The following is a 22,176-nucleotide window of genomic DNA, read 5'->3' on the forward strand; positions in this document are numbered from 1 at the left end:
ATGAAACGCTTATCATTAAGCATTTTGATTTATTCGCCTGTAAGTACTGTGAACTCCGTGCAATGTCTGTAACCATGGGAGTATGATTTTTGTTTTGTACGCCTATATACCTTTGCGTTTTCATTATTCTTTTATGCATGTTCATTCTTCCCACTGTAGTGCTGCCTCGTTGACATTAATACAGGGATTGTGGGGCTCGTCAAGCTGCTAAGCGCCGTTTTTTATCCACAGCCCTTCTATCTATATTTTTACAAGGTGGAAATAAACACATTTGATTTGAGAGTCAACAAAAATGAGTACCCGGGGCCAGGAATTGAACCCTTGCCTTCTGCGTGGAAGGCAAGCCCGATAACCGCGAGGCCACAAGTGCGCTGCCTGCTTGGTCATCTGCGCCCGCGGCAATACGTTGCGACCGGGACTTAACACGCCCTGCGTTTTTCCGGCTTTCGGTAAACTCTAATTCGATCAGTTTAATTACCAAAATTCTGAACATTGAAATCTTGTTGTAACTAACGCTCTTTCGACTCTTTTTTTTTTTTTTTTTTGCGAGCTTACTGCAGGAATTGTTTTACCCGAGCTCCGCGGGGAAATCGATGCATGTAAAATTGTTTTGTATTTTTTAACAACCTTCAAGTTTTGATGATTTAGAAATTGACAACAGATCGCACGTAAGATGTCAATCTTGTTGAACTGTGTAGAAAGAGAGAGAGAGAAAACAAGCGATGGTCGTGAAGAGATTGGCGGCCTTACGAAATGCGTAGGGCACTCTATAACTTGAAAGTGAAAAGAAGAGAATTACGATGGTACAATAAGGGCGAAAGGGTGAGAAAGAAAAGGGGTGAGGAACACGAACACATATCGGGTGGCTATGTAGGCCGTTTTACTGAAAGAGGACGAGAGAGAAAAGGGGAAAGGGCTACCGGCGCTTTCCCTCTCGCTGGGCCGGTAGGAAGAGTGAAAGTCCCAAATGAGAGGCTTCGCCGGTGTTGGGTGTCTGCGGTGCCCGAATTTCGTTCGCGCTTTCTTCTCTGGTTTGAACTCGCAAACTTAATTAGAGCCACAGGCTTCGATGGCGAGAGTACCGTCAGTCATCAGGACACCATTGCTCGGTCATAGGGTGCAGAAATAACGACAGAAAGCGTCGAATACTGTCCGAGGACCTATGTAGTTTGCAAGGGATCCGGCAAGGCGAGAGCGGCTGCAATGCTTTTAAGCTCCATCGCTTTCCCCATGACCCCGGTCTCCGGCGGCAGTAATTCGCGTCCGTTAACCGAAAATACGTTTCCTCAACGCCATCCTCTGCACTGTGCTCGGAAAATGTTGTGAATGGAGCGCGCACCAAACTCTGTACCGCCGATGAACATATGGGGTACACCCGCAAGCTGAATGCGAGTTTTCCCATGATAATTGCTGTTTCAGCTTGTAAACTTTTCTAACTGAATCTATCTTAATAATGATATTTTGCAGTGGTGACATTTACTCGATTGTATCATCTACAAAACTTAGTTGAAGGCTAATTTCCGCCGCCGGGTTTGCCTGGAAATTGTTGAAAAGTTAGTTCTATCGGTTTTCCTGAATCGCGATCTCCTGCGCGATACCAGAGAGCCGGAAACTTTTTTGTGGCTGCTTTGAGGCTTTCTGAGGTTCTATATATGTACATCTAAAACGTCTTCGTCGTTCATCCACAAGAAAATATAAGAATACGGACACGCACGATTAAAGCAGCCCAGCAAAACGATTGGTGGAAGCTCCGGGTGTTGACAAAAGTTAATTGAGGTTCCCCTGTGGTGTATCGTTTGTTGATTACTAGAAACGGCTACGTTGAAATAGGCCCATTGCAAGCAAAAATTGATAAATGGTTCTTCAGTTCCAGTCATGCGGAAAGTGATGGAGCTTAAAAACATTGCAGCCGCACTCGCCTTGCCGGATTCCATGCAAGCTACATAGGTCCTCAGACAGTATTCAACGCTTTGTCGTTATTCGTGCCCCCTATCACCAAGCAATGGTGTCCCGATGACCGGGGGACTGTCGCCATCGAAGCGCATGGTTCTAATTAGGTTTGCGAGTTTAAAACAGAGAAGAAAGCGCGAATGAAGTTCGGGCACTGCATACACCCTACACCGACGAATCCTCTCATCCTGAACTTTCACTCTTTGTCAGAGGTCACAGGAATCCTTGAACTAAATCTTCGACAGGATGATGGTTTACCAAAATGGGTGAATTAAGAAGATAAAGTAGTTTATAATTCGATCCGAATCAAATAATGGACAGTACGAAAGACCAGTCTTCGAATCGGCAGAAAAACATGTTGTTTCGAAAATCTTAACTAATCGGAAAAGTTAGGATTACTTCTTGAAACAACGGGGAATTACTTATCTTCTCAATTAATCAAGTAATCTAACTGAATACTTTTTTAACCTAGGGTAATTATAAATGTGACCGATTACATTTTTCGAGTAACCTGTACAAGACTGAGGGCACTTCACTAACAGGTAATAAATTACATCAGAATTCTTCAGGACTAAGGACTTCTTCATTGATTGTCTGTAGCGAAAATAGATGTAACTGCTTCAACAATCTGCACGTTGTTACGGTGCCATAACAGCGCTCGCCGACTTGGATATGCTGTCAACAAATGCCGCAACGTAAGACATGAGAGGAATCAGGGCCTCGACCAATCATCTCTGTAAAACAGCAGGGGTTGTTTTTTTCTGTTCAATTTATAAAACAAAATGTATTGCACTTTCCAAATCATATTTTTGAGAGATCGCGCTGAGTTGAAGGTAGTATATAGTCCAAACTTTATGAAGATTGTCTCGTAAAGCTCCGGCGCCGGCGCGCCCTCGATGCTTCCCGGCAGCATTTCGATTACGGCACGCATCGTCTGCGAAACACCGCCGTAAACTGGCCAAGGCAGATTTTTTTTTTTCTTGCGGTTAGCTCATTTGTTGATATCTTCGCTCCAAACTTCCACCACTTAGACGCATCTCTGTAGCAGATCGAAGCGCGATAGGCTGAGAAACCGATTTTTGTGTACTGCCTGAAGTGAGTTCAAAGCATTTTGGTGAATTCGGGTGGTCGCCTTTCTCCTCTGACCTTGATTCAGCAGACCGCCCCTTCTTCGGCGCCAGAGCTACTCGGGATAATTTTCAGCCGATCACAACTGCTGACTTTAAAGCACTCCGAGATTTTCAGTCCAGTAATGGAAGTAAAACTTCGTAATTATAATAATGCATTAAAACAATAAAGATTTTACAGCGTACGGTGGACGATTGAGCAAAATTTACGCTCGCAACGTGATGAAATAACGTGTGACGTAAACTGTTTTACGCATCAACATGTAAAAAAATAACAAAAAAAAAAAACAGCAGTAACCGAATTGATTTTTGCAGTACTGAACGAAAGCCAATGCTTGGAAAGAGTTGTCAGTTCATCGCGTTTTTGACAGTGAACGCGCTACGGTAGGTTAATAGATGGTTAATGAACCGTATTTTTCTCACAACGAAATATTGTGCAAGCAGGATATAACACTTATCGCCATGTGACACAAATGACTGTGCATTGGATTCGGCTTTCCCTTTATTTTACAACACAAACCTTTGAAAACACTTTTCCGAACCTGAAAATTTCTTTAAGCGATCACAAAACCCGGTAAAACAGCGGCGAGCTCTGCGAGCTGTTTCTTCGCCGGTTTGGCTTAGCGGAATCACCGCCGCGAGATTTATGATCTCGTAAAAGCACTGGGAATACTTCACACGTCGACTTTGCCTGTTATGGTCACAAACAAACGGCGTCCCGTCCGTTGTAATCCTCGCACCATCGAATGTAGAACCACAAATCAATCGCAGTCTCGCCGGACCCCGCACACCACCGCAGACCACTGCCGGCCATTGTCAACAAAACCACGTGATCTCCGTCCAAGTAGCACGTGACGCCTGCGCCGCTCCGCACTCCGACGGCTACCGACGGAGTGCTAGGGAGCGCTCTGAGAGGGAGAGGCGCCCTCGAAATAAACTATCAGATCAGGCCACAGCACTCTCTTTCCACCGCCCTATTTCGTGCGCACTGGAAAGAGCGCTCGAGAGCGCGCAGAAAGAACAACGCGAATTCGCCAGTGGAGTACACACTGTATAAGGAACACAATCTTGTCGCTAACCGTGTGGACATTGTATCAGCGTCATCCCAAGGATTCAGAAACCATTTCTGGTATTACAACTTTCTCTTAACAGTTCATTTCATAGCATACTTACTTTCCACTCGTCAGTTTCTTTACGGACGCGCACATTCGAATTTCGGAGAGTTGTTTGTTTAGTAAATAGAGCCCCCTAAACTCGTCACTTTTTTATTGAAACGTTATGGGGTGAAACAGCGCAACGTACCCGGACGGTGTAAAGACAGTGCGTGGCAGTGTGTTGTACTATTATGTTTTTTTGTTTTTTTTTTAACAATTAGAAACAGCAGAAACATAGTGGACGACACAGGTGAAACAACCCTTCAACCTTCACTACATTTAAGGCGCGTTTACACAGGCCGCGTGGCCACAAATTTGCGACAGGCACTTCCAGTTCACTTTTTTGTCTCCGTGTGGCGTATTCACCTTTAACTTTTACCCTTCGTGCGAATTGCCGCCAAAACGGGATCCCGCGTCAAAATATCCAACGAGACGAAATGTCCAATATTGTGCATTTAGTCTCGGTGGACATCTCGTCTCGTTGGACATTTTGTCCTGGTTGGACATTTAGTCTCCTTGGGCATCTTGACTCTTTGGACATTTTAACCCGATTGCACACTTCGTAACGTCGTACATTTGGACTCTTTGGACAGTTTTACCCGATTTGACATTTCGTCTCGTTGGACATTTTGACTCTGGACATTTTAACCCTACTGCACATTTCGACTCGGTGGAAGTTTTCATTCGATGGACATTTTGACCTCTTGAACATCTTGTATCGTTGATCCAGACTCTGACACTGCGCAATGTCTTTAGATATTCCGAATACTTACACGCGCCCCATGTTTTCGCGAAAACGGTAGTCATGTGATAACGTGGGGAAATATAAGAAACAATTTTTGAAAAAAAAAAAACGAAATAACTAATACACGCTGCGGACGCTGGAAATCCGCTAAACTGTAACCCTAGCGATTGAAAAAAAAAATTGTCAAATACCAGGATAGTGTTCTCAATAAAAGGTAGAAGGCGATTTCTTTTTCTTTTTTTTTTTTTTATTTCTAGTAACAAATGGGGTTTGTTCCCGGTGACGGGCGCTATTCATCATCAAGCATCCGCGGGCTCTGTTGACCACCATTTCAGTGCTCAAAATTTCTAAGCATTGCCTAAAATTAATCAGACTACGCCATGTTCTGACAACTTGGGTTCCTTGCTCCAGCCGCTGGAGTTATATATTGACCAGGCTGACGCTCACCGCGATATCCAGCTTATTTTTGCGATGCTTAAAACAGGGTTTCCTTCCTTAAGACACTGGAAATAAGGGGCCATCTAAGTCAATATCATTAAAAGTGATGACTAATGGCAGCAAATGCAATAATAGATGTTTGCATTAGGGTGAGGTGATCGAAGCAAAGATAAAATAGAACTAATACTTTGGATTAGCTAGTTAGTTCATAACCGAAAGGAATAAAAAAACTCAAAAAAGCACGAACGAAAAAAAAAGGTTGTGTTTTATTAGTTTTTCTTTGTTTCACTATCTTTCTGCATTTTTTCTTGTAATCTCTACAATGTTATCTTATATCGAGCCAATTTCAATGTTTAGAAACCGAGTAGTGTGCCGCTTCGTGTTTAGGTCCACGAGGATCATATGCGGACGTTTGCAGCAGAAGCGTTTTAGACTCAAGAAGCAATTACTCATCGCACGTGCATTCGTCATCATCTTATGGCGAATTCGCGTGGTGCTTTCAGCGCGCTCAAGAGCGCTCTTTCCAGCGCGCGCCAGATCGGGTGGTTGAAAAAGAGCACGGCGACGTAATCGCCAGGTTCATTCCGAGGGCCTCCCTCCCTCCGAGAGTGCTCCCTGCCACTCTCGCTCGGACCGTCGGAGTGACGTGGTGCTCGAACGAGAGCCGGGGTCACGTGGTACATGTCACGTGGTTTTGTTGACTTCGCGCGCCGGGGAAGACGACGCAAAATGGCGTAACGTCGGCGACTCGCATTGCGCGGAGCACGGTGCTCGCCGCTCTTTGCAGCGAACGTCGACAGCGACGAAAGTTCAGCCAGCAGCGCATCGGAAGACGACGACCAGGGGCCCTAATCTGGACACTTGGCGAGAAAGATGGCGAGAAATCTGACGGCTATGATTGGCCGGCGCCAAGGTCAAGTGCGGCGTCGGCCAATCACAGCCGCCAGATTTCTCGCCGACTTTTTCGCCAAGTGTCCAGGTTAAGACCCCAGATCTACGCTGGGAAGTTTGTGAAACTCTTTGGTGTGCCGCAGCACTTACCGAAGATCGAAAATTACGTAGAAAATGTCGTCCACGCATACTCGGATTACGAGGTACTGTTGTTTTTAATTTTTTGCACGCATGGTAAAGCTTCAAAACAAGAAAGAACTCGCACATATTACTGTTTTCATCTCACAGCTTCGCAGGAACTTTCGACTGGAAAAAGCCGTGCGCGACGACCTGATCGCTCGTTTCGTGTCATCCGAATTTTGCCCGACAGACGAGCGGCATTGCGGCGCGAGTCCAAAGTCTGCCGAGGATCACGTACTTTCTTTCCTGTGGTAAGTCCATGCTGGACAGTCACCTAGGCCATGGGTCAGAACGTTCAACCTTGAAACGAACAATCTGCGCGGTTCTGATAAATCAGAAACCTGTTACTGCGACGCTGTTTCTGAAGTGGCGGCACTCTTACGGGCGTTCGTGCCGTCTGTAGGTGTTACGCTTATTCTAATGTGTATTTTATCAACGTCTCGCCGCTGATTTGTTTTATGGTAAAGCGCGAGCTAGACAAATGCCACAACCACGAGTAGTATGCTTCCATGATGCCTATGCTTATGTCTGCGCAGTACAGCCGTGTGCGCTCTTCGCGTTTGCCGAGCCTGGCACGTTCACTGACGAAGGCTACGACTGTGTGATTTAAAATAAATTTGAATTTGGATCTCACGTTGTTCAGTGGTGGCGACAGCAGCTACAAAAACAAAATAAGTAAAACAAAAGCGTAAAAAATGTATTGGAGGTGTGCAGAAACGAACCTGAATATTCAGTGGAGATCACAGGCATGCTAGCCATCGCGCTATTGAAGCGAGCTATAAATATTAGTTTTCAGTTAATATTATTCACGAAGAAAGCTTTCTGGCAATACTTATTTCCAATATTCTCATGATTTGCTATTCGAGCACGAAAAGATGTGCAGGGGAAACAGGCATAGTAATTTCGACTACAACATGTTGATTAGCATGCTGTTCTGCATTAATGCACAGTATTTGAACAATACATGACTTGCATTGACGTCACATCAGTCTACATTACTTCGCACCATGCTCCTGTACATGGGATCCGACCAACTTGTCGAAAGCACAGCTGTTGACGGCGAATTCATCGAATAGGCCAATTTGTAATAAGGCAATTCGTCGAAGGGCAACTTGTCGAAAGGGGCAATATGTCAAAGGGCGGCTCATCGAATGTGTTGAATGATGGTCCGAGGTAAAAGTCTGTGGTTCATTGTTATCCTTTAACATAAATTTTCATTTTTTTTGCTCTAAAGTCAGCGTCTTTCCTAGAGTACAAGGCGGAAACAAAAATTGCAAGAGGGCGAAGACAGGGCAGTGTATTGACAGAAGTTGAGAAATGTTCATTTCGGGGTCCTCATTTTGTTGGTTTTCTTGGTTACTTCTTGTAATAAGCCACCACAGTCTGTCGAAGCGAAGCTGCGTGACTGTGGGGCCTGGTGGGTTAGCATTTCTCTTACGAGCCGCCGCAGACTGTTGCCGCGAAGCGGCGTGAACGGGTGGGCCGAGTAGGTTAACACGCGCCCCAGTGATAGACGCGCGACACAGTTATCGCCCCCACTGCACCGTGAAGGCGACGAAAGCTACAAGCTGTCATCTTCGACAAAAAAGAGCTCACTGGAGGTCTATTACTGTGCGACGATACTACGCATTACTGTACGGCAGGATTTGCTTTAATATTTCAGGACAAAAAATGATATTTATGGCTTTGAAACAGCGGCGACCAGTTGGCCTCTTCGACCAGTTTTCCTTCGACGAGTTATCCTATGACGAATTGGCCTATTCGACGAATGGGCCGCCGACAAGTTGGCCGTGGACGAGTCGGCTTTCGACGAGTTGGCCTAGACCCCCTGTGCACATACCTTCTGCAGCCTACCTTACGCACCGACGAATTTGTTCTTTTTAGCAAGGCCTGCCGAGAAGAACAAATTCGTTTGTGCATAATGTATGCTGCAGAAGGTACGGGCACATCTGCAGGGCACGGAGTAATGGCGGCTGGCACGGTGCCGTATGACGTGACGTGCAAGGCACGTATTGGTAGAAGCCCCGTCAGATGACACTTGAAAGCCATGTAAGAGGACGGTCGGACGGCACTCTGCGCACTGGTTTACTCGCTAACCCGTTTTTCGCTCATGTGTACAGGATTATGCGGACCTACATTGGTGTGCGGTAGCTGATTTAATTTTCCTACCCTATTAGCTTAGAGGTCAATGGAGTATAATAAGATAAAGTATAGTTGTGTAGTAGGCCTTCGATAAGAAACTGACCCAAACTGTAAGGGTGCAGTTGGGTTGCATGTGCATCTACTACCGCAGACAGTATAGTGGGTTGACGAGCATGATGCTGCACGGTATAGGCCGTGGGCGAGGTGCATGCGCCACGATGGTGGTGTTATCTTTGTTGACAAGTTTTTTCATGAAGGGCCCTTGGATGCTTAGTATACAGCAGAAGTTTGTCAAATCGTCTTCTGACCCCGTTTGTCAGATCGTCTTCTGACTTTGGCCGTTCCTAAGCCTGAAGGGACACGATAATCGTTTACATAGCAACGTCTCGCAAACGCTAGTCGATTGTCTTTGCTCGATCGGTCGAGCGTATGTGGCAAGCAGAAGCAGACCGCCAACTAATTACGACAGGGGCTAGGAATCCCAACCTCTCTCTCCCGCTCCTCCTTCCCCTCCTCTTGAACTGGTTGGGATACGCTATCGCCCCTATAGCTTCACCTGTTCTGCGGGGTATCACTTAGACAGAGTATAGACCATTCCATTTAGCGCTCTCTGGGCGGCACCATTTTTTTCGACACCAGCGACCTCTCAATACATCCGGGAAATTCAGCGGGTTCGGTGGGGTAAAACGAGAGAGAGGGCACGCGCCCGACTCCGCTAGCAGACGACAAAACGGGAGGTTGCCATTCTCCATCTTTTAGCTGTATCGGCGGGCTGTACCAGGGGGGTAAAGGTGGGTGAGGAGGAGTGGCAAATCCCGTGCGCCGACACCCGGGGTCCCGAGTGAACGATCGCAAAAGAGAGCGACAGAACACGAGAGAAAGAAATCAACGTTGCCATGGTAAACGCGAACAGTGAAAACTCTCAGCAATATAAACAGTGATAATTTAACGTTGTAAACTAAATTCTGAGCTATTCTAACGCTTATAAAAAGCAATAAAGTCATTACGCTGCATTAACTTCTCTTCTGTCGAAATCTCGGAAATCTGGTGGTTGCGCAGTTTCGTATTCCTCAACCGAGCCCACCCGCGCCCCACCGGCGAAGCCGGGTATATGGTTTAGTTTAGCGTTAACGCGAGGCCGTATATCTGCGCGCTATGCAAAAAGAAAGCTTCGAAAGGAACGCGAATATCTTTCCACCAATAAGTTCGTGGATTGTTGAAGTTCACGAAACTGCTCTGATGATGTAACCGTGTTTGGGACCCCGAGGGTCTGCCTGCATGATCCGCCGCTTGCGGCAGCCAGAATGTATGGGAAAATGGCGGACCTTTTCCTCTAGAGTTAGTATGTATGATCTCTATGGGCTGTACGGAACATCGAACTCTCGCTTGTGGCTCCCGTTGTGAAGTGGTTCGCGTTCTTAGAATAGTTATGGCTACTCCAAAATCAGCCTAGAGCTCTCTCTTGTTCTACTTCGGTAAATGTTCAACTGACATATCTTTTTTCCATTACTTAAATAGCAGTTGAGTCAGCCGGCAGTACTCTCCTTAATAACTGCGTGTATTGCGGCAGGAGAGCAAGTTTTTATTTATTATTTCAGACATCCTCTCATGGTCACTAAAGACCTACATTAGTACGAACTTAGTATAGTAAAAAGGTACAGCCACCGGATTCACTTTTCGCCTTAGAGACCGGCCAGTCTGACACAGTTTTCCCTATTTTTTCTTATTTGCACGCACATAACAGCGCAATTGGACTATGTTAGTCTTTTTTATCTAGCATAGTAATACACGATAACTGGCATACCAAAATCTGCGCATCTGCGCATCTGCGCTTGAAATTCCCAAAATGACGCGATTTTAAACAGAGTTTGTACGCCAGCCGGATGCTAGGTACTGCCCACTCGGCGGAGCAGACGACATGCGGGCGAAAGGGGGAGGGCATTTTTTTCTCTTTTTACCCTCTCTGCTATGACCCTAATGGAACGGTCTATAGGTACAGGCCAATATCTTTCCCAAGGTCGGAAGGGGTTTTGAAGATTTCACATCGTCTCATCTTGAAAGTCTTTGCTGGCCAAAGAAAGTATAGGTTAACATTCATTTGAGCGACTATTAGAAGTTGCATAGCAGTATCACGGTCTAAGACAGATTACTGCTAAAAAACTGCTTAATCATCATCTCGACAAAACATACTTGAACTCAACCAAGAGGGCCATGAAGGCATTGGGCATTGCAAGGCACGGGACCTAGTTGCGGTGTGATAGCGTACCTTGAACAGTAAGCTCCGAGATCGATTCATTGACACAGTTTGCTCTTTGCAAGTTTATATAGCCGCTCTGATATAGGTCATATGGTATGGCTATCTCCCTGCTGTAGTGTTTGTTACCCGGCAGGTATCTCTTTTAACAATACTAACATGACTCTAACACACTATCATAGAGGGCACCGCCTTGCTGTTATGTTTCTATATAATCCGTGAATAATGGCTGTCACGGGTCTTTGCCCATCCGGCCCAGCTGAGTTCTGTCTGGTCCCGGTCTCTCCACCTGCTCCTGGAGTTTCGGTTTTTGAAAGATGACAAATGCCACTGGTTAACCACAAAACCCAGATTATGAATCTCGGCACCACCGATGATTTCTTTATTTCGACGGCTTTGGTACAATTATCCCATTGGATCAGTATGGTTCATTCATCTGCACATTTTTGATTATTCATAGGAGATTATTCACCCTGTCCAACAACCTCCCGACCCCCCAAAAAAGGGAAATATTTGTCGCGGATACTCGCAAATACTTGCTCTCTAGTAGTCATTTTAACCCGAAGAACATAACCTCGTTCACAATGCTCTATATCATTTCATTTGTTTCAACAGTCAGATGTGGAAGTCCGTGCTTTGATGAAAGCTGTCATGCCCACATTTGCACGGTGCTTGCACCTATTAGGATAACATCCTTATGCTTGTAGTTTCCACTTCACGTGCACTTACGAAATAAAAACTTTATTTTTGAAATACTATATATGCTTTATTGAGTACCTGATTTCAATTGGTTGCTGACACTGTCATTAAAGTGTGAAAAATAAGTTGCTAATTTGTTATCTTAGCTTTTGCTTAAGGCTAGTGAAGTAAACATTTGCCTCACTGATGGTGCAGATGACTACACATGTAGAACTTGAACCATTACCTAGCCTTTTTCTGTAACAAGTGTTTCGTAATTGACCTTATATGTTAATTTTAGAGTAGCCAACTGATTGGTTAACACCGTTTTCAGATTAATTTTCTTTTATTCAGGTATGCTGGAAACAAGACATGCCTGAGGGACATCGGAGGACGTTTTAACGCAAGCGACTCAACTAAATTCGTGATGGTGCAACGAGTTATGGATTTCCTCTGTGACGTTGCTCCTCAGGTAATCAAGTTTCCTTGGGACAAAGAGGCCCTGGCTGCTGAGTTTGAGGAGGTAAGGCTGACTAATGGAACTAAGGGGGAAAATACTAAACTAGTATATCCATTGAAAGGCTGAGAGGGGTGGCAGAAGTTTTGTAGCGACTGCTAATCCTCTTGGGAAATGTCTGCTACCACTGTGAGGCTCCCAGGACGTTTACTTTCAGTTTTTTTCCGACTTGCTTTTACAAGTTTGATGCTTCTTATTTTTTAGAATGTGTTTTGTCAAGTTGATATAATATTTGTATGTAAAGAGGAACCATAAATAAAACCATTGCTGATACAGTCCGTGGTACACTTAGGAGAATGGGATAAACTCGAGTTTAAAGATGCGCTGCGGCCTGTTACTGTCGCACTCTCAGACACGCATGGCTCACGGTATTCTCACCTTTTCAGTTTGCAGCTCTTTACCATGCTTTACCACAAGATTACACAATCCTCTGAAGTTCTCATAAAAATATTTGAAGGGGTCGTAAAATGTTTCTTGGGAATTCTGGTTTACATCTGTATTTGGAATTGAAGTCCTTCTTTTATATAACCCACATGCATTCAGTGGGTCTATCTACTAGCGTAAAAAAGATAATTTCAGTATTCCGGAGAGGTTCTCTCTCAGTTTTTTATATTTGTCACTATACCGTGTGTTAGGTTAAGAAACTCTTTTCACCTGCAGAGCACAGCCGGTCGGTGATATCGTTGTCGTAGCTGTTTCTGGGAACCCGTAGATCTAGTGAGTCGCTAATATAGGCAACCAGTAGGAAATTTGTGGTGTCTGCGAAAGATGGTGACGTAGACAGGGCTTAAAGGGCAACTGCGTTTTATTTTTGACATTGAGAAATCTAGAATTAATCCTCCCCAAAAAATGTAAAAAAAAAGCTAAAATAATAAACGTAGGTTGTCAGGACATTACTGCTCGAGTAATCCCGGTGGGTTAGCCCCTTCGAGTGCGCTTCTCACCGAGCCCCGTGCAGTGCGGGAAAATAATGCCCGCGGGCTTGGTGGGAATTGCTTTCCCGCAGTAGGCAGGTGCTCAATGTGAAGCGCACTCAACGTGGCTAGCCTGCCGCGATCAACAAATAGTATGAATCGAGTGAAAACGCTGTTGCAGTTAGGCAACTTATAAGTGCATTAAAAACATAGCAGGGCAACCAAAATTTTTTTAATTCGTTTGAATTAACCGGAAGTATGAAATATCCGAATTCGAATTATCGCGGGTTCACTGTACTCCAAACTAAATGCAACGGCTTGGCCGCTATACCTACGGGTTCTCAGAAGCAGCTACGACAACAATATCACCAACCGACCGCGCTCTGCAGGTGAGACGGTCTCGTTGCATAATGACACTTTCGTAGATCCTTTCTTCTCTTCCCTAAAGTTCAAATAAACTTTGTATGGATGACCTTTGCATCATGCGGTACGTGCAATTTACGTTTTAAGATTCCAAATTGACGGTAGTGCATTTAGAAAGGGTTGAGCTAGAGCATCTCTCCAGAACTATGCAACGCTGCTCATTGATTTGTCTGCCTAACGCCACGTCAGCACTGACTTGCGATTGTCTATAGTCGCCTCATCATCTGCAAACGCGAATGGTAAAGAACGGTTCTGAAGCAAGAGGTCAAAAAGAAACAGCCGCACAGGCGTCGCCGCATGTAAAAGACAGCGGAGCCGACAAAGCAGAGCAGGTGAAGCACTCTAGCAGACGACATTTGCACCTTGCTCGCCCTGCCGCCCGCGTGCCCCCTACATGACAGTGTAGCACATGGTTCACAATGGCGATAACAACACAGGAGAAATGCAGTTGTAAATCTTAATTCATTATTTTTGAAGCGTAAATCAGGATTAAAGTCTGTTAGCGTGTTTCTTTGTTGTTGTTTTTACAAAAGTACCGTGATTTATCGTTGCTCATGCTGCCTAAGAGTCGAAAAGACTGTCTGAAAACAAATTTTAAAATCGGTTCAATATTTTGCCGTAATACCTAGGGTTGGACATTTTGGTGGGTTAATGAATATATGAAAATTAAGGTCAGGGATATACATCTTCTTCTTCATTACTTCTTCGAAGAATAATTGGAGCCGCACTCCGCTACATGACGTCAATGTAGCAGATGGTTCACAATGGCGATAACAACACGGGAGCAATGCAGCTGTAAATTTTAATTCATTATTTTTTAAGCGTAAATCACGATTAAAGTCTGTTAGCGTTGTTTTTTTTTTTTTACAAAGGTACCGTGATTTATCGTTGCTCATGCTGCCTAAGAGTCGAAAAGACTCTGAAAAACAAATTTTAATTGTGGTTCAATATTTTGCCGTAATACCTACCATTTGACATTTTTGTGGGTTAATGAATATATGAAATTTAAGATCAGGGATATGCATTTTCTTCTTCATTACTCCTTCGAAGAATAATTGAAGCCGCACTCTGTGCACTTTTGGTTTGGCATCATGTTTATTCTAGGAAATGTTTTTATTGCAGATTGCTGGATTTCCAGGAGTCATCGGTTGCATAGACGGATCTTACATAGACACGAAATGCCCCGCAAACAAAGTAAAGTCTACGTATATTAACCGACATGATCAGACGTCTCTGATTCTGCAGGAGGTCTGTGATACCCGCTACAGGTTTCTAGACGTGTTTGCTGGCCCTTCAAGCAAAATACACGACGCCCGCATATTTCGCTTGTCGTTTCTTTCCGACGAACTGCCGCAACTCTGCGAGACCAGGAAGTGCCACCTGCTCGGGGATGCTGTATATCCCACAAAAGAGTACCTTATGACTCCGTACAAGGACTATGGCAGCATGACCCCCGAGCAGGTGGCGTACAATAGTCGTCACACCGCTACACGGGTCCGAATTGAAAATTCGTTCGGAATTCTGAAGCAAAGATTCCGGCAACTCCGATACTTGGAGTTTCGCGAAGTAAACAGGATCAGCAAGTTCATTATGGCATGCTGTGTAGTTCATAACCTCTGTGTCGACAACGGGGACTCTCCCTTCGAGCGGGAGAGTGAAACTGACAGGAGGAAGAGGCTGCGGGAGGAAGCCAAGAGGCTACGACTGCCAGTGGGGGTTGATGTGCGGGATGCGGCGCTGCGTCAGCTTGGTTGCATAAAGCGGAACAGCCTTGCCCAGGCACTTCTGTGAAGCGTGTAATTTTCTGCTATTGTTGGTGATCGTTAGCAATGCTACATTGAAATTTATTTGCACCTTGCAGTTCCCTTAACCAGTTTTTATTTCGTCTGGCTTCAGTGATCCACGTGAGCAGTCTCTTTGCTGCACTCCAGCAGCCTGTTGATTGCTGCGATGTGCTCTCGATGGGCACTCAGCAGTTCCTGGTGGCGCTGTTCTTTTCTTGCTTTTCCTGCTGCTGCCACCTTTTCTTTTTCGTCTTTCTTCATTTCTTTTTCCTTCTGGAGCTCAGCCATCTTTTCAAAAAATACATTCATGTGCCTCATTCTGTTTGTACTTGGTTGAAGTGACCGATCTGCTGCATTTTGTTGTTTCTCGCTGTCCCTTGTAGGAGCTTCCTCCTTGCGGCTGGGAGTTACTACTTTCGAAGCCCTTGTAGGAGCTTCCTCCTTGCGGCGGAGAATGATGAAACATATGGCCATCTGTTTCGAAAGTAGCTGTTACTTATTTGTTTGCGGTGCAACAGATTGGGAAAAACTAACTTCGTAGCGCTTTCTTCAATGTTTCAAGTTCGCGGTGCCTTACGGTCGTGTTCGGATATTCGACCCCCAACATTTTAATTGCTGCACACAGCTGGGGATAACAGAATATAATTTTGAACTTCATATTACTCACGTGGCGTCGACCCATGAATGAGGGAAAGCAACAGGCTCTCGGAGTCGGAAGCAGTTCCCATCCTGACAGTATCCGAAGGGGAAAGGAAAAGACGTGAGCCACTCGCTCAAAGTAGCGGCGGGCGATGGCGCTCCAGGCGGCATTTCCGTCACTTCCACTTCCGCTGAATTGAGAGCACTCCGAGACCAACACTCGAAATCGGCTGAGGAGGATTCAGCGCGCCTCCGAGCCAGAGGAGAGAGCGCTCGCCCGAATCGAGGTTAGAGGAGAGGAGCGACCACGCGAATTCACTATTATTTTAGTCGTTCACCCCGGATCTTTTCTCCGGATAGGTAGAGCACATGTATAGGCAGTGTGCACGAAGAAACCCAGCCTGCTTCAGGCGTCCATTTTCTGGTCCAGTCTGCTGTTCCTGGTTTGGATGACGTGGGATAGCGGCTGAACCACGGCCAGAAAGTCAAGCAGTAGCCCTTGAATTCTGTTTGGCGCTGCATGATGAGCCGACTTCAGGAATTGCAGAAGCTCTGCCAGGTCGGGATGTCTGATCGGTAGGCGTCTATGCAGACCGTTGTCCCAGCCCACCACGTTGTTGGTTGTCCTGGCACCTCGGCTGCCGAATTGCCCCAGATGTCCTTGAGCAGGTTGTTGGTAAACAAGAGACCTCTGAAGTACCTTTTGAATTGGCCCAGGCGTGCAGCGTTCAGCGGCTGAAGGCTTGGCTTGTCTGAGAGCAGGTCGCTTGCGAAATCCAAGCGGAAGGCATTCGAAACGGAGGGGAGGTGCCTCCTTCTTGTGAACCACGCGTGAACCGCAGGATTATTTCTGCAGATTTTCTTGAGGCCCAGCTCGTCCCGCCTTCCGTTAACAGCCTTGGCAAAGTGGAAGGCGTACCCTCGAATCTATTGCAAGGCAAAAAAACCTAGTTGTAGAGAAGCATGTTAATAAGCCACAGATTACGCCCTGTTTTTGTATACAAACTAAAACATGTCACATTTTCATCTACTTAACTCGAAAGTAAAGCATGATTGCACTAGAGAATGAATGACGCATTGTCATAAGTATGCGTTTTAGTTTTGCGTGTGGGCGCTCGTTACTTGCTATTTGAGAAGTCTCGTTTCAGAGACTTCAAGGAGCACGATGAACTGTTTTTGCGAATTATTGATTATTCATAGTGATCTGCATAATACTACACCTCTAAAGAGCAATGACACGTGCCCAGTGCTTCGATAAGATGCAGCTCTACACGCATACTTGTCTACGTTATATGTCAAGTTCGCCCGATGCATCGCTACAAGAAACATGAGAATTGGCAGTCTGCCCCGCTCTATGAAGTCGTAAATAATTCACCTCTGGCCGTCCTGAAGATGTGTTGAGCACGTTGATTGCAGCTTGAATTGCTGCGGACTCGTAATCGAACACACACGTAGCGTGTGGAGGGTGAAGAGTTGTCCTGGGCGGTGAAACTCGGAGGGGGGGGGGGGGGGGGGGGGTTATTTACAGTTCCCATCGCCCAGAACTTGTTCTGCGCGCTCCAGGGCATTGAGGTCCTTTTCGGCGGAGAAGACCACCCGTGTCCGTCGTCCGTAATCCGAATCCGTAACCACACGGAGCTCAAGTAGAATGGCGCCAAGAATGTTTACTTCCAAAGCTGCGTGGTGCCTATTCCGTGAAAGGCACCGTCGCCTCGTAGAAAATCGGTAGCCATTTTTGAGTTGTGCTTGAATTTCCCCTTGAACGGTGTCGTTGTAATCGGTAAACCTTTCAGGAGTAGAGGAGACGTCTTCGTCAAATGCTTCTCTCGGTCTTTTTCAACTGCTGCGCACGTTTGTCTATACTTCATATTTATGGATTTCGATATAATGGTGGAAGCATTAGACTCTCCAGACGGGTTACAGCTGTAGGATGTCGACGGCCGATCTGGATCGGTGGCCAGTACGCCATTTCTTAATGTCAAGTGAGCCACTGGGCACCTCGCAGTTGGTCTGACTTGCTGACTCAGGCCTTTGCAGGTAATACACCTACTGATCTGGGATCCTTTGGATGTGTTGACTTGTACGAAAATACGAGAACAGCGTTCTCCCATCGTTTACTTCGATGCTGGATCACGGGTCGACTTGAGTGCATATGTGACGTCACAAACGACGGAACCCCAAAACCGGACTCCATGTCGACAGGAAACCAGTCGATGAATGATGATCTGGATTCGTCGCTGTTTTCCTTTTGTTAAATCTGCAGATAATAATAAAACATATCACATTAAAATTTTTATTGAACCATCTGAAAACTAATTATTGGCGTAAAACTCAAGGAAACATTTCACTAATCCACAAAACATAAGTAATACCCTACTTCTGTTTGACGTGTGCACAGGCAAATTATGACCTACGAGTGTAGACACTCTTTTTAACAAAACAATTGTCCTGGTATTAAAAAGAAAATCCACTCACCAGATCCGAGAAGAACGTGCCGAATCGAGAAGCTGTTGCAACTTGTTTTTTGAGGAAGCGAGACTTGCGGCACTTGTTCTGTACACTTTATATGTAGCAGTCTTGAATAACACAAATGGGTGCATAAATAAGGCAGACCGCGCGCAAACCAGGTCGAATATTGTCGTACCGAGAAGCGCTTTTTGTATTAAACGGGATCACCTGCCGACCGGAGCCAGTGTACCCTAGAGTGGGGCGAAGTTCATGGAACAAAGTTGTGCCACCACTGACCTTGGCCGACGAAATAATTCAGCGTCTTTTGCGTTAAACCGCGTCACCGGCCCATCAGACTCGGTGTTCCTGACAGTGGGGGGAAATCCTTGGTATAAAATTGTGCCTTCACTGACCTTGGCAGATGAAAGAGAAAACGAAAGAGTTTAGGCCTTTTGTGCTAAACCGGGTCCCAGAAGGCACTACAGAGGGAAGTGGGTACTCATTCAACCAGGATTGAGCATTTTGACCAGATTGGACATTTCGTCTCAATGAACATTTTGACTGGATGGACATTTTCATCCGATTGGACATTTCGTCTCGATGAACATTGTGACTCCATAGACATTTTGGCCCGATTGGACATTTCGTTCCGATAGACATTTTGACCCGATTGGGCATTTCGTCTCGATAGACATATTGACACGGGCGTCATGTGGCCTATTGAACATTTTAACTCGGTGGACATTTCGTCTCGTTGGACATTCGGACCAGAAGCCGAGTGAAAAAAACAGTAACTTCAAAGATAAAAAAATGAAAGCCGTTTACAATTCCCTGTGACGCCGGTTAGAGCGTAGCTCTTGAGCAGGAGGAGCATGGAAGCGTACTGAGGGATAGGCGACTCCTTGAGGTCACGTGACCTCAGGGGGGTCGTGTGACGTCAGGGGGGTCACGTGACCTCGGGGGAGGGGGTCACGTGACCTTAGGGGGGTCAGTGACCTTAGGGGTATCACGTGACCTCAGGGGGGTTACGTGGCCTCAGAGTGGTCACGTGACCTCAGGGGGTCGCGTAACCTCAGGGATTCACGTGATCTCAGGGGGTCACGTGACCCCAGGCGGCCACGTGACCTAGGAAGGGTCACGTGACCTCAGGGGGGTCACGTGACACTGGGGGGTCACGTGACCTCGGGGGGTCACGTGACACTGGGGGGGGGGGGTCACGTGACCTCGCGGTTACGCCGACGCCGACGCCACTCAAGCTGGAAACGGGCCCCTAAGAGCTGCGCTCTAAAAGATGAGATAGTGAGTGTCTTGCGGTTGCTATCCACTGATAACTTTATCATTCTCCTTTACCATTTCATGGCGCTACTGCCATCTAAGGAAGAACATCGGAACTTTTAAACGATTTTGCAGAAGTCATCGCACGCATTCCTATACTTCTTATATGTGACTTAGAGTGCGATATAGTTCGGTACCTTTTTTGTGTTGTGAGTGAGTATAGGGCATAAAAAGTATGATTTTATTAGTGGTTGATTCCGTACAGGACGTAAAATAAGGATGGATTGTCAGCTCATATATTTCAGGCACATGATTTTTTACACGTTCATTTATATACACTTTCCGCCTTGTGCAATGTTGTCACAAATAAAAAGAGAAAAATAATTTAGAACGAAAAATAAACGTTTAATGAGCCAAAAGTGTGCCTGCAAACATAAAGAAAAGGGTGCAATGCATCTTGCGTCGGCGACGGAAGGATGACTGACCCGAAGGAGCGCGTTGTCGCTACTTTCATACAGGTGGCACGTTCTGAAACGTTCTGAACAAGAACACTCGATGGCAGTCGAGTTTGGGCTGATACTTCTTAGAAAAGTACAGAATTTTATTTTAAAAAAAAATTACCCGGGCCGCGCGAGGTTCAGACCACATCCCACTGTGCGGCAGCCAAATGCCTTAGTTCTGCTCCGGCTTAACACAACAAAACAAATAACAAAAACGCAAAGACGTTTCGTCTTCAGTATACTTATGTTCAGCGGACTCGTCGCCATCCGCAAGACATCGATTATTTCTCGCCCGACGCGCTCGCAGTGGCCCCCCAGGGTCGTCGTGGCGGCAAAATTAGGAACGCGGTCAGGGCATTCTCTCCCGTGGATGACCAGGGCATTTTATCCCATAGATGAATATTACGCCTTTACTGCATCTGGGTCCGATTACGCTGTTTAACCCAGCAATGTTCATCAACCAAGCACAAAAATACCATTCATAAAACGTGAGGCTCGACCTGGTGGCAACGAACTGTTTTTTCCTTTCTTTTTTTTCTGTGGTTTGGTTGTGGGAAGATTTTAACTAAAGATACATATTTGGTAAGTTAGTGAATTTTAGTATGATCTGCTGACATCCTAGCAAATCGAGCATCAACGCTTCATAAGTTATTTGCTACTCGTTAAACCATGTTCGAGGCTCTGTAACGCGGTCGGATATGTTGATTGAGCGCTACCAGAGCTACGGATCAAAAGGACATCGCACAGTCATAAGCAAATGTAAGTAATCAAATGACATGGTAAAAAAAGCACTCAAATATATTAACGGCGTTTTTAAACACAAAAGAAAATCGTAAATATCCTAATCGGTCAATTCTTTTTTTGATTAGCGCCGTCCTGGGGGCATCGCTCGGCCTATTAGGAATTTCACGGTGGAATTTCTCTGGATCTATCGTGAAGAAAACCTTGGAACCATAGAGGGAGGTTATAAAATTTGCGATGAGTGTCAGCAAAAATCTGGGCGTTCCTCATAGTCCGGTAGTCACCGCGCGTTGACTTCAACTTTTGAAGGAGCCGCTTACAATGGAGGCGTCCATCGGCTTGTTGATGGTTGTTAGATGATCAGATCTAGCGTATTGTCAAACTCATCACGAGCTATTTTCTGGTGACCTAGTGCCGGTCACAATGAGACGTGACGGGGCATGTGCAGGTGGTATTGTAGTCGTGGTGTAAAGGCAAAGATTATGCTTGGCTGGTCTCTACTTTGTACGTCAAGTGATTGACGTAAACACTCACGGCAATTTTTTTATATGGCGAAAGGAATTGAATCATTCAGTCAATTTGAAAAGCCCTTTTATACACTTCTGCTTGCTTAGATTCGGGTTCTTGTTATCGCTTACCACACTGGCACGCTGGCGCCATCTCTGAGATGACCCTGGAACTGCACTTCTCGAGAGCGAAGGTTTTGCGGTATTTGCAATATCAAACGTACACCTTTAACCACACTTAGCTATAACATGCGGGTCCTGGTTTCTCCGTCCTCCCAGCGCTCATATAGCAGGTGTACTTGCGAGCACCACGCATACGGAGTGCAGCGGACTTGTTCTTCCAGACTGCGTGGTCCTTCGTAGTGCACGTGCTATCTGGGCATTGGGAGGATGGAAAAATTACGGCCTGCCTGTTACAGATAAGTAACCCAAGAAAAATGGCTTATAACCTTGTCAAAAGTTTGTATAAGCCAAAAAAGTGCAAGCCAGATGTACGACCACATTTGTAGTTGCAAATTCCACCGCTAGGCGTTTATACTGCTTATCGATTACATAAAAGTATTAAAGAAAACTCTGCGTCTGTTATAGAATGAGAGACTTTAAAGAGGAAAAGATTAATTCGTACTCGGCACAGCTCGATGTTAATGGTCAGAGCACGCTCAAGGTCTAGCTAGTATTCTAAACGCTCACCGGCTCACCATAAATTAAAATTTGAACCTTGTTGGGTGTTCGTGAGACGGTAAGCGTCTTCCCCTTTATTTTTATGTTTTTAGGTAAAAACCGATAGTTAGTTTACCTCTCCCTCGGTATCGATAAGAGATCGAAAACGGGGCAGTTCTTTGTTGTGGAGAAGCAATACCTGAGTCGCGT

The 22,176-nt window shown here is 45.7% G+C and overlaps 1 protein-coding gene across 1 annotated transcript; it reads left to right on the top strand.

The window, feature by feature from the left end:
- The first annotated feature begins 6,355 nt into the window (after positions 1-6,355).
- On the top strand, positions 6,356-15,204 carry LOC115310288 (putative nuclease HARBI1). Its single transcript, XM_040215568.1, has 4 exons — positions 6,356-6,508; positions 6,594-6,736; positions 11,914-12,082; positions 14,536-15,204. Exons 3-4 carry the CDS (start codon positions 11,987-11,989, stop codon positions 15,202-15,204), a joined length of 765 nt encoding a protein of 254 aa, XP_040071502.1. The 5' UTR covers positions 6,356-6,508; positions 6,594-6,736; positions 11,914-11,986.
- The last annotated feature ends 6,972 nt before the right edge of the window (positions 15,205-22,176 follow it).

This window comes from Ixodes scapularis, unplaced genomic scaffold, assembly GCF_016920785.2.
Source record: "Ixodes scapularis isolate PalLabHiFi unplaced genomic scaffold, ASM1692078v2 PGA_scaffold1__304_contigs__length_218370807, whole genome shotgun sequence".
NCBI lineage: Eukaryota > Metazoa > Arthropoda > Arachnida > Ixodida > Ixodidae > Ixodes > Ixodes scapularis.

What these genes read in the sequence shown, in the direction of transcription:
- LOC115310288 (XM_040215568.1), top strand. Translation starts at nt 11,987, where the DNA reads ATGGTGCAACGAGTTATGGATTTCCTCTGTGACGTTGCTCCTCAGGTA. An exon ending in TGGCTGCTGAGTTTGAGGAG is followed by an intron (nt 12,083 to 14,535) that starts GTAAGGCTGACT and finishes TTTTTATTGCAG; the next exon opens with ATTGCTGGATTTCCAGGAGT.